Genomic DNA, 12918 nt, shown 5'->3' with positions numbered 1-12918 from the left:
CAGCACAAATTGATTCCACGAGGTTTGCAGAATCAGCCACAAAAGCATCTGTCTCGCTCCTTGCCACCGCTCTTCCCTGATGGGCCGCAGATTCGGCCCCTACCTTCAGCATACGGTGCTCTCCTGGCATAACGCCAGCTGGCCACTCAGGGGAGGACAGCGGTGGTCATCTGTCAGTGCCAGTCTGTCAGCAGATAGCGGGTGATGGATGGAGCCTTGTGCTCGTCAATAAAACCCACTTTGAAATGATTGCAGAGCTGTGCAGAGACCAGGCCCTCCCGCTGAAGCGCAGCGGTGTCTGGCCTTCACCCTCCGTCTCCAAACGTTGCCCTGTTGGACTCAGAGGGGTAGATTGAGATAAGTTTGGCTTTTATGCTGAGGAATAGTAGGTTTATGTATTGTTTACGACAGGAAAATGACATCATTCACTCTGAGCTTGGAAAAACATCTCCGAACACGCATAGTTCACCCAAAAATGAATGCTGTCATCATTTACCCACCCTAATGTCATTCCAAACACAAATGCTAAACTTTTTAATGGATAGTTCTTAGAAATGGACTTGAATAGGTCACCCGACCAAATGGGGAATGGAACTTTCAAACTTCAAAAAGGATGCAAAAGCATCATAAAAATGGTTCATACTACTTCTGGAGCCGCAAAATAGCTCTGTATTGACCAAAAGTCAGATCTTTTCAATAAATAGTTTGATCCCGTTCTCAAAACTTACAAATTATTCATTCACAAACTGGACTTTTTGGACTGATTGCATTCAACTCAATGATTTTGACAAGGTGGCACTGGAGCTGAATATTTTCACTGAATTACAGTTTAAAGTGTATTCTTTCTTGCAGAAAGACTGGGAATATAGCACATGAGTTGAATGGACTACGTTTAAGACACTTTTCTTATGAATTTGTGCAATATTTGAAACTTGAAAGCTTGGGTTCCCATTCATTGTAACTGCATGGACAAGAGCGGCCTATAGTGTGATTAAAATACTTTTTATGTTCCAGAGAAGAAAGTAAGTCAGACTGGTTTGAAACGGCATGAGGGTGAATAGATAATGACAGAATTTTCGTTTTTGGGTGAACTGTTCCTTTGACTGAATGGAGCAACAGCAAACTAGAATTATTGATCATCTAAACACCCATTTAAAAAAAAAAAGTTCCTATTGACTCTCACTCTTTTAAAACTCTAGACTGTCTTTAAAAATGAGAGAGACTTGCAGTGAATAAACTCCCCACGCTCACTGGGTAAATCTTGTATAGCGATGCCAACTTCAATATTTATGCCATCAGGTCTTGAGTGAAAAGGGCAAACAGTGTATCATGTCAAAGACTAACATCCATTTTTCTCTCTGAGGAGGGATTGTGTGAAGGGAAAACGGTGTGGGTGTGTGTTGTCAGCATTTAGGTCCAATTTCCCTCAGCCTGCCAAACAAATCCCTCCACATACAAATGGGAGTGTATGATAGCCAACCTGACATTGGATTGAAAAACATGACAATTTGAAAACGCTTACCTTTCACTCTGCGGGAGACAGCGGGGTGACCTAGATTGATGTAGTGTGGGAGTAGTTGGGAAAGGACGAAACAGCTCAAGTTAGACCGGGTTGGCATCAAGGTTTATTATCTTTTACAATGTACAATATACAAAAATATAGAGTACCAAAAATTCACAGTGTCTAAAAGGCAGTGATTACAGTCTACATCGCATATCTAACCACCAGGTCAGTTGCATAGAAGGGCACCAAGCCTTGCAGGGATGGAGCGCCTCACTGCGTTGTCCAGCTTTATGCGTGTTCAATAGCAGAGATACTCCTTTCAAAACCCGACTTACACGGAGCAGCCGCACTTGACCAACATATATTATCTGGGCAGGCAAACGGGAGCAAATGTGGGGATTTTAGTTTGACCTTTAACTTTGAATATGAGCTTAGAATTTTTCCTATTCTTGGATTTCCTTTCATCTGTACAGTGGAGTCCAAAAGCCTTTGAAAAACATTCCAAATCTGGGATTTACTTCACGTAAAATTGGAAATAATGTTTTCAGATTTAAAAAAAAAAAAAAAAGTAAAAATATAGAAAAAAAATTCAATTAAACTTTTCATGCAAAATATGCTGATAATATAATCTGCAATTTAAAAAGATATTAATACCATTTTCTGGACTTTAGATTTTTTTCAGTGAAAAGGGCTTTGTATGTGAGCATATCTTTAATATAATTTGCAATAAAAATGTAATTAATAAAAATTCAAAATAGGAACATTTTCAGTAATGCTCTCAGATTTTTGGACTCTGTAGATTTTTTTTTTTTTTCAATGAAAAGGCTCAGTATGCAAGCATCTTGAAGATAAAAAAAAATCCCCATTAAATAATTTGAACAGGATCCAACAGCATCAAAACAATTAAAGACTGTATTTGAGTATGATATTGAAGCAACTTAATTCATGTTAATTTTGTGAACCTTGTCATGAATGGCAAAAATCAATTCATATGAATTATGAACAGATGAATAAAAGTACAAACACTCTAATAGTTTTGTAGGGACTCTAATGAATAATCGTTGAAGTTATCGATCAGGGTCGGTCCACAAAATGGTCTCTCTCTTGCAGTCAATCTCTGGACACTGACAGGCTCCATCCCCACACAATCCCTACGGTTGGTATATTTACACAGCTGCTGCACATATTATTTTACAACTATAAGGCGTTTAAAAAACAGTGTTAGCTTTACAATATACATGTACATTATACTAACCTTTGCGTGGCATTACTTTTTTTCGCGGTGGGACATCACTTATTTACAACCCATGTACTCATGCTTAGCTGAAAGCATGGCTGGCTTAGCATTCATTAAACGAGCATGATAAAATAGCTTAGTTTAGTTTTCAATGCCCTTTAGAAACCAAGCAATACCATAAATACTATATCCCGATGAGAGTTGCCGTTCCTGAATCGCTTTTATCGATAACTGTTGAGTTGATTCTGGAATGTGGGCGTGATGCCGCTGGGAAGCATGTCAACACATGGGCAAAATAAAATCTGAGTTGAGCACATAGTGCTGCACAAAGATTCATTTTTTAGATATTGTTCGATGTGACAAAGACAGTGATCCATTGATCATTTCTGTGTAAGTTGACTCTCTAGGCAATTTCATGAATATATGATGCTCATATAATGGTGTACACCTTCGCTCATATCTCTGATGAATGTGATGGTGGTTAGGAATATACCATCTGGAAACAATAATAAAAAATAATATATGAAATGTTCAGTATAACTCCATCAATGTTTGAACTCATATCTTAAATAAACTCTATTGTCCATCTATCCTACAACTGCTGAATAATTCCCTCTTTAAAATAACCGTATAAAACAAGTGCCAAGCTATCAGTATTTCCTACATTTTTTCATAATAAAATATAGTCCGTCTCAGTTTGAACCCAGTCATATTTAATATGACCACCGGGACTTACAATAAGAGAGTAAAACATGTTTGCTTCAGATCTAAGCATATTCCATGTTGGTGCAATATTCCTCGATTCCCATGCATTCGCAAGAAAGAAAAGCGTTTCGACTTTTCAGGGAAATAATGACGCATTCTTCTGGCCTTTTAACGTGCTAAAAAATCTATATTTAAGTTCTGATAAGAGTCCGTTCTGAATAGCATCCTATTTTAAGCTGTTCTTTTTTCTGCAGCTTGCTTCCGAACTCGTATCTGAAGAGTTCACCCAGGAGATGCATTGATCCTGCAACCCATCCTCTTTTGTCAGAGATTTGCCCCTCAAAGGTCGGAAGTCAGTGGGATGTCCTTACATTTGCATCCAAAGGTAACAATTCCGCCGTTCTAACCAAACCTAATAATGTCACCATTGATTGATCTCTTTTGTCTGGTGTCCGCCTATTCTTCTTCTGTAGTTTCAAAAAGAACTGCCACAGTGCGGCAGATTGCATTTCCTGTAATGGATATTGTTGGAGTGGTACGGGATGCCCGAGCAATTTTGTCTTCCCACCTTGAGCTTCAGCAAAACCTCTTTCCAGTAACGGGAGTTCTGCAGCGATCAATCGAGACATCAGTTTATCAAAGTCAGTGTAGCTACACAATCTTTAAAAAGTGCTGTTTGAATCACTGGACTTTTCCCCCGTCGGACACCGTAAGGCGTGACTTAGGTGACACGGTCCTCGGGGGAGAGATCTTAGGGGAAAAATTGGCTGGAATGTTGGAATAAGCACCTCATCGGGTGCAGAGTGTGTGGGTGGGGAAAGTGGAGGCTTTTAGGAGATGGCGATAAAGCTACGGATGGGACACGCGTCTCAGCTGTGGTTATAGGTTCTGCAAGGAGACGGCGAGGAGTCTGGTCGGTAGTCATATTTGCCCAGAGCTGTGGGGTAGTATGTGGTGGTGTACACGTTCGTCTGCTGAAGCGGTGAAGGGAAGTAGTTGGTCCTCTCATCCGGCAGCAAATTGTTCTTATTCAGAGTCTGTGGAGAAAAACAAATAAAGGAGTGTTAGATGAGCTGAGAGGCAAACAACTATCCATCAGTCTCTGAGATGAAACACCCCTGATCTCACAGTCTGCAAACCTCTTGAGACCTTGAGAACTAAAAAGAACAGAATATGAGAATGCTGAAAGCACACGGCAAGATCTCACACCTTCAGGAAACACTTCAGCTTAACACATGTAAACTCTTATCCAGCTAGTTCCTTGAAGGCACAGGGTGTAATATCTGCACCACTAGCATATTTGAGCAGCTGAACATCACTAGCATGTTTTGAGAAAATATTGGGTGTAATATCTGCACCACTAGCACGTTTGAGCAAATATTGTCTCGACTCTTGACCAATGGCATGAGTTTGTAGATCGCAGAGTCTTATAATGAAGGAGAGACCAGAGCCACATCTAAGGACCAGAATATCATAGACCTTCGAATGGGGTCTTTTGACTTGAACAACATAGCGACTGCAAAACCACTCAGAATACTCTAGCAACATGCTTAAAACAACTGAAGTACAACCTAATTAGCTAAATGTGCTAAAAATCACTCAGAATACTGTAGAAACTACACAGCAACATGTTAAAATAACTTAAAACTCCCCAGCAACTGCATAGCAACATTAAAAAACAACAACAACCAGAACACTTTAGCAACCACACAGCAAGATACTAAAAATCATTGAAGAACACACTAACCACATGCTGTAACTCTGTAAAAACCTCATAGTGATGTTAAAACCACTTAGAACCTTCCAGCAACTGCAACGTGGTAAAAACCATGCAAACCACCCTAGCATGGCAACATACTAAAGAACACCAACAATGACAGCAACCACACTGCAACATTTTAAAAACCATTTAGAGCACCCTAGCCACCACATAGCAACATGCTAAAACCACTGAAGAACATCCTATCACTCAGAACACTCTAGAAACTGTATGGCAAAATGTTAAAACAATATAGAACTCCTCAGCAACTGGATAGCAACATGTAAAAAAAAAAAAAAAACACCCAGAGCACCTTAGCAACTTCCCAGCAGTGTGTTAAAAACAACCCAGAACATACCAGCAGCTGCATAGCAATAATAAAAAACCATGCAAAACACCCTAGCCATCACAAAGCAACATGCTAATTGCTAAATCCTAGCAACCTTACAATTATGTTTAAAAAAAAAACACTCAGAACACTGCATAGCAACATGTAAAAAAACATGGTTATTATTATTGTGGTTAAACCACAAATTAACCATGGCTTTGCTACACTAACCATAGTTTAACTATGGTACTTATAGTAAAACTGTGGTTAATATGGAAGATGATTAGGGCCAAGCAATAATAAAAATAATAAAACCATCATGAGATTAAAGTAATTAAATTTCGTGAAAAAACTTGTTAAATTACGAGAAAAAAGTTGAAATAAAATTGACAATAAACTCTTTAAATTACCAGAAAAGAAGTTGTTAAATTTCGAGAAAAAGCTACTTAAATTTGTACAGATTCCAGAGGTGATTTAAACTAGTTTAAAGGCAGATGAAACAGCGCTGCCATTCTCAACAACACTGACGCGGAAAACAGGAGAAACACTGTGCAACAACAATCCAGTTAGAATACTTTTCAATCCACAAATTAATATTTACAATGGATTTACTGTAGTAACACTAAACCTACGCAATTCATACATTATTATTAAACACTCGTTAGGCAATTGATTTCCTCTTTTCCAATGTGATATGTGATGAGAAAAGGAAGAAAAGCGAGTTCGGCAAAAGACGGTTTCGAACCCTTGTCGACCACATCATATGCTACAACCATGTGCATTATTGTCCAACCTTCGCCACTGCAGACGCTGTTTGAAAACATCCAACGAGATGAAATGAACCTGACATGAGTGTGTTTATATTCTCTGCATTTGAATTCGGCTTGTACTTGAAATTTAACGTTTTTTTTCTTCTCTAAACTGAACAAGTTTTTTCTCATAATTTAACAAGTTTATTCTCAACATTTTATTTCGACTTTTTTCTCAAAATTAAAAAAAAAAATTCTTGAAATTTAATGACTTTTCTCGTAATTTAACGAGTTTATTCTCAACATTTTATTTTTACTTTTTTCTCGAAATTTAATGACTTTAAACTTGAGATGGTTTTATTTTTTATTGTTTGGCCCTAATCCTCTTCTGTAGGTTACAAATAGTAATTGATCAGCCAAAAAAAAAAAAAAAACAGGGTTAATACACTTTTACTATAATAAAACCATGGTTAATTTTCCTAATGGTCAGAATACCACAGCAACCACAAAGCAACAAATACATTCTGATCACCCTAGCAACCTTATAGCAACACGTAAAAACACGCAGAACACCCTAGCAAAATGCGAACATTTTCTCAAAACACTCTAGAAACCGCATATCAACATGTTAAAACCACTTAGAACGCCACAGCAACCACACAGCGACATTTTAAACACCTTTCAGAGAACCCTAGCAACTGTACAGCAACCCTATCGCCACAATAGGATGAGCTTGAGAAATCAGGTTATTTTTGCGATTCTGTTTGGTGGTACTAGTGGAGCAGAAATGACACACTGCACCTTTAAATATGTAAGGCACTTCTGAATGGAGTCCAAGTGGTGAACTCGGGGGTCATGGATGAAAGTAGCATGTGTGTATGAAATGTAGAGCTCTCGAGAAATATCATTTGTCTAGCTCTAAAAAAGCTGCAGCTCAGTTACTGTGGGAGTGAAGCTATGAAACATACGATTGATTTGAGTGACTCACCGTCGCCGAGAACTGCTGTGCAACAATTATAGTTTTCAATACCTGGCAAACAATAGCTGTATAAAGAGGCTGAGATCTCCATTTTCAGAACAAGACAGATGAAATTGCGTTTTTATCCAAGAGTCAATGAGTGACAAGCGAAGGGAATGTTTGCTGCTATTACGATACCAAATTACATCTTCCTGACTGTGGTATCTTTAGCAGGCTTTCGACAAACCCTTCCCTGTGCGAAATCGGAATATTCATCCTGATTTACGACGTGGCTCTTAACGGATGCTTATTCAAACACCCATCAATCAGAGAGCCTCCATGTCACACGGTTAATATCACACAGCCATCTGCGCACTGGCGTGCCCTGGGAATGCGTGGACAGAGGCCCGAGTGACTGCCTTTTGCAATGGCCGCTTCTTTCTCGATCCACTCGTATTGGCCAAGTCTCATAATGAGTTTCGAGTGAGTAGTGGTCATGCAGAAGATCGATGGAAAAAGTGGCAAAAGGCTCGCGCCGTTGTCACAGCAAGGACACGAGGTGGAGGGAGAGCGAGCCGAGCCAAACTAATTGGATGAGCTCGATGATCAGTTACAACCAGCTGTGGGAGTCCACCGAGCGGCTGCTGCTTAAACAGCCTAATGAAGCCCATTAATAAAGACGGAGTGTGTGCCAGGAACCGCGTGCAGCCAGAAGAGGCGGCTAAACAAGCGGCCGTGGGGAGAGTGAAACCAGCAGTAATCTCCAAACTATCAGTTATCTAGTGATGCTCATTTCAGACAAAACAAACGAGCGTGCTCTACGATAGAGTCGGTTACTTGGCTGCTCGCAACTTTTCCTGATAGCTCATCTGTGGGGAAATGTAAAAGTAAAATGTCATTTTCTGATGTTGAAATACATCTTAATATGCAGAGAGTATATAAAAGGCATTTGTGGTCGCATTCCCATGAAAACGGTAAACGCTGTGTCTCTGTGGTGCTATCGAAACATTGATCTGTTTGATCACATCTGTGAAAGAGATTTGAATATGGTAAAATGTGTAAAACGGATATGTTAAACACACTTTTATGCAGCTGAGAAGATTCTGAAAGTTGCCAAAATACATAAATACAAACAGGATCTGCAATCTGCCAAAGCCCACTGAGCTTTATGTGGAATTCTAAGGCCACAGATTCCAAGTCGGCATTTATTAGAAACTTATCTTCAGGCTCACACAAAATCTGAACAGATCTCTGCAGAATTACAATGACCGCTATTTCCAAGAGGTCTACAAATCCTTGCCTTTTGAGTGTTCATGAAAATATATTTCTAAATTTGATTATGAATTCAGTATCAATGAGAGTGCAGTATTATTGTAGCACATTTTAGCATGTTTTTTTTCAGGATTCTTTGATGAATAAAAAGTTTAAGAGAACAGCATTTATTTGAAAAATAAAGCTTTTGTGACATTATAATGGCTGCAAAGTGCATTTGGGATATGCCAGGCCAATACTGACAAGAAATAGTCTTTATCCCTCCATCTTAATTTTAGCAACTACATTGCAAACTACTTTAATTCATTGTATATCTGAATCTTGCACACTATGAAGTAGGGATGCACCGAAATTTGGCTGCTGAAAATTACATTTTTGTTTTTTACGGCTGAAAATGTATGGCGTGCTGCACCACCCAGCAGTGTTAAGCGGTTTTGCAAGTTTAGTCACTGCGCGGTGTTGACGCTCCACTCAATATTCTGTTCTATGAATGTGCGTTCCATTGAGTTGCTCAAGGCCCATGCAAACGATCCACTAAAAAGTGTGGTTATTTTCAAAAAAGTGTGGTTATTTTATTGGCTTGTATTTTTTAAATTCAGTATCATTAAAATGATTAGTTAAGAGTTAAATTAAAAAGTCTTACAAAATTATTTTATATTATTTAATTAAAATAATGAATAATTATTAAAAAGCATTTTCCGTTTCAGTTTTTGGTCAAGTGCATCCAGAAATTTCTGTTTCCATTTCAGCCCAGAATTTACATTTCTGTGCATCCCTAAATAAATGTGTGCATGATTTTAGAACTTCTATATGACTTTGCACCTCATCACAATTTCTGAAATGAAAACATCACCAACTAAACAAAACAAAAAATCCCACTCATTCAAGAGTCTTCTTCATGATCAACAACAACATGCTAAACCCTTTTCACTGCATAAAAAGCATTATGAGAATTATTTTCTTCAACACTGACCTTAAACTCCATGGGTGTGTATTTCTCATTCTTTGGTGTGGTGTTGCCCTTGTAGTTGAGGTGGTTGGGAGTGGTGGGATGGATGACGGCAGACTCCTGCGAGGGCTTGTGGAACCGCTGACAGTACACATACACCAGGAAGGACAGCAGACCAGCACCCAGGAAGCATGACATACCTGTAGCTATCAGGTGAAGCAGAGTGAACCCTGGGAAAACAAGAGAAGGCAATATTACCGTAACCATTTGTCTGCAAATAACTGTAATATGTTGGCATTTTCATCCAGACCTTTGACTAAATATGTTTTTTCAAATAATGAGACAATATAGTCATCCTTGTCAGTGGATTCGGAGCGATACGGCACCATTTTGCATCCCTCATCATTAACGCTACATGTCCATAGCCATCAACCAGCGGTAGGCAGGTGCTTCAAAGCGTCTGGCTGAATGATGCAGTACCGAGGGACAGTGCTGTGATTAGCCGGTCGATGTGACGGACCGGGCATCCTGCTGGTCTGACCCGTAATGAGTGCGAAATGTGATTGAGGAGAGCGAACGCCATACCCCGCCATGAACTGCTCTAATTGGACAACGATCACTCAGGAGAGCAGCACTGCTGGAGCATGATGGGTAATATGTGCTGCCACCTGGAGAAACCCCAAATTGGCACTGCAGTGCCAACTCTGAGGGCAGCCATTGCCCGATGTGGCCTGGATCCAACCTAAAAAGCACCGCTGTGCCCCCTCATGTATTTTTCATCTGGTGCATGCACTGGAAAGGCAGCACCTCCACATGTGGGAGAGCCACAAGAGCCATGGAAAACTGAAGATCAGCAGTGTGAATTATGAAGTTCACTCACTTAAACCTGCTTAGCGATTCCATTTCTGCCTGAGTTCGGGATGAAAAGGAGCTGACATGAAACATAACACACAAGCAGCACATTGCTACATGTCTTTGAGCATTCACGAGAGCGTGCATGCATAAGCGCATACTAACATGCGGTGAACACCATACAAACATATCGGTTTATACAAAGCACTTACCCCCACACTGCTGGTCTTTCTCATAGCTAGATGCCGGGAGAATGGCTGTGTAGAGAAAGAGATGTATAGTTAGTGGCTGTTCACACAGGATGAGCTCTTGCAAGGGTCTTGAGCTCTTGCTAAACGTCTTGAACTGATGCCAAACATCTTTCAAATTTACAAGGCATCTTAAAAACACAACGATTGTGGTTCGAGATTAGGGCTGCACGATAAATCGCATGAATATGAACGTGGTTTTGCGCAGCTCGTCAGCGAACAACGGCTCAGTTGTTCGAACAATGCATCGAACAGTCGAACAACGAACAATGCATCGGAACAGTCACAGACATCCATCTAGAGCAGTAGCTGTCAAGTAGTTCTGCTTCAAAATCGGAATTCGTGTAGCTCAACCAGTAGAGCATGTCTGCAGCAACGCCAGTGTCATAGGTTTGCTTTCCTGGGACCACATGAACGTATACCCAGAATGCAATGCAAGTCTCTTTGGATAAAATGGTCAAAATTGTCCCTAGTAAAAAAGTATATTTAAAATACTTTTATTTCATACTAAGTATAGTAAAATTTAACTTTATTTGGCATACTACTTGTGCACAATGCACATTTCTTAATATTAAGTCTAAAATGTGTTTTAAAGTCACTCTTGATGAGGATTGTATGATCTTTGAATAATATCGGTCTTTAAATGGAAAATATACCTTAAGTGTACCTGAAGTATACTTGCAATAGTTCCACTTTAGCACAAGTATATCTTTAATTGGACTTCAGCACTACTTCTGCACAATTAAAGTGCATTAAGTACAAAATTAGTTGTTCCAATTTAGCAGACTTTAAGTATACCAGTTTAGTATACTAAAAGTACAATTGCAGGGTATTTTATTAAGTACATAAATATGAAAATGTATTTGTAGTAGCCTTTCAAATACATTTAAGTATATTTATTTTTCACTAGGGGTCGAACTGTCAGATGCTTATAAATTTAATTTTACTTTAGACATTAAGTGCTGACTTAAAATAATACCAGTTGTTTTTTATATATATATATATATATATAATACAAAAGTAAAGAAAAATGGTCAAATTTTGAAAACTGTCAATATTCCATGAAATGCATAGACCCAACAATATGCAAAATTATTCATATCTTTATAAAATGGATGTGCAGCCTTGATGTCAACATCAAAAGACACAAAACATCCTTTTAAAAGCTAATAAGCTTATTTTGCTATTGTAACTATGCATGGTTAGTCACATTTTATTTTATTAATGCATTTAGTGCACCTTTTTTGTCTGTTCTGTTGCTCAGTTTGGGTTGTGACCAACAATTTTGGGTTGCGACCAACAATCTAACCATAAACCAACAATTAAAAAATTAAGCAGGCTGGTGCAAGAAAAAGTCCTGTGAGCAGGTCATTACACGCTCTCGTTTTGCCTCCCTTTGCTGAATTACAGCCAAAATGTCAATCATTCCCCATCTTATCCCACTCTACTTTCTCCTTTCAAAAGCAACCTTCCTGGAAGTGGGGCGATTCAAAGAGCTGTAGATCTGAGTGGTGAGGAAGTCTCCTGTTTTATACCTGAGGGACGAGCAGGTCTGCAGTGATAAAGTACATGAAATCACATCAAAGCCTATCAGTCGGGTCGCATGAAAGTGATGAAATTATTATGCTTCCATTACGCATAATGTTATTCAAATATTGCATGTATTTGAGAATGAACAGCCAATGTCAGTAAAAACAGTTGCAAGCTATTTTGCAAAATAAAACTTTAAACGCTCATTTAGAGTACCGGTAAATATTCCATTTTGGTTGAAGTAATGAGCTGCACTTCGATGGAAATGCCATTTTTCACTGCTGCGATAGACCACCCAGAGTCATGCTTTTCAAGCTCTATCTGAAATCTCCACAAAGAGCAGAGATGGGTATGGGGGGAGATGTTTTGATTGAGATGCACAATTCTCCTTGATCTCCTCACCGTCTAAGACACCTCAGGATTTGGAACCCGTTTCCCAAAATTGGAGAGAAATTGGATGTGAGGCTGCCTTGTGGCATAACATTAATATTAATTAGAGTGCCTGATTCACTTGGTATTCCGCTCTGATAACTCGTGTTCTCGCAGGCTGGGTGCGTTCAGTTCTTCACTTTGAACACTTCCACTCCACCAGCCAGAGTAATGAATAAGCGCAAGTAAACATATTACATCTAATCTATTAAAAACAACAGCGAGTTTGACAGGGTTTAAAAGTGTATGTTTATTTAATAAGAGTAACATTGCAATTGGGAAAAGCTTTGCTTCATAATGGGATAGTCGGACGTCTTGTGAATATGTGTGTGTGTGTTTATATATAGCGCTCTCTCACCTGGGATCTCATTGCAGTCTCGGTGCTGGGAGCTGTTTCC

The 12918-nt window shown here is 39.2% G+C and overlaps 1 protein-coding gene across 1 annotated transcript in view; it reads right to left on the bottom strand.

Annotated features, from left to right (window-relative positions):
- Positions 1–2287: 2287 nt before the first annotated feature.
- LOC107722872 (semaphorin-5B) overlaps positions 2288–12918 on the bottom strand; it is a 142856-nt gene continuing 132225 nt past the window's right edge. Inside the window, exons 21-23 of the mRNA XM_016531366.1 lie at positions 10526–10570; positions 9486–9691; positions 2288–4483 (exon numbers count right to left, since the gene is read on the bottom strand). Of these exons, the coding sequence (XP_016386852.1) occupies positions 4316–4483; positions 9486–9691; positions 10526–10570 (419 nt within the window). The 3' untranslated portion in view covers positions 2288–4315. The remainder of the gene's footprint in view (positions 4484–9485; positions 9692–10525; positions 10571–12918) is intronic.

The sequence above is a fragment of the Sinocyclocheilus rhinocerous genome, unplaced genomic scaffold (genome assembly GCF_001515625.1).
Source record: "Sinocyclocheilus rhinocerous isolate Xijiao unplaced genomic scaffold, SAMN03320098_v1.1 scaffold2529, whole genome shotgun sequence".
Classification (NCBI taxonomy): Eukaryota; Metazoa; Chordata; class Actinopteri; order Cypriniformes; family Cyprinidae; genus Sinocyclocheilus; species Sinocyclocheilus rhinocerous.
This window is presented reverse-complemented; position numbering and strand designations above follow the sequence as displayed.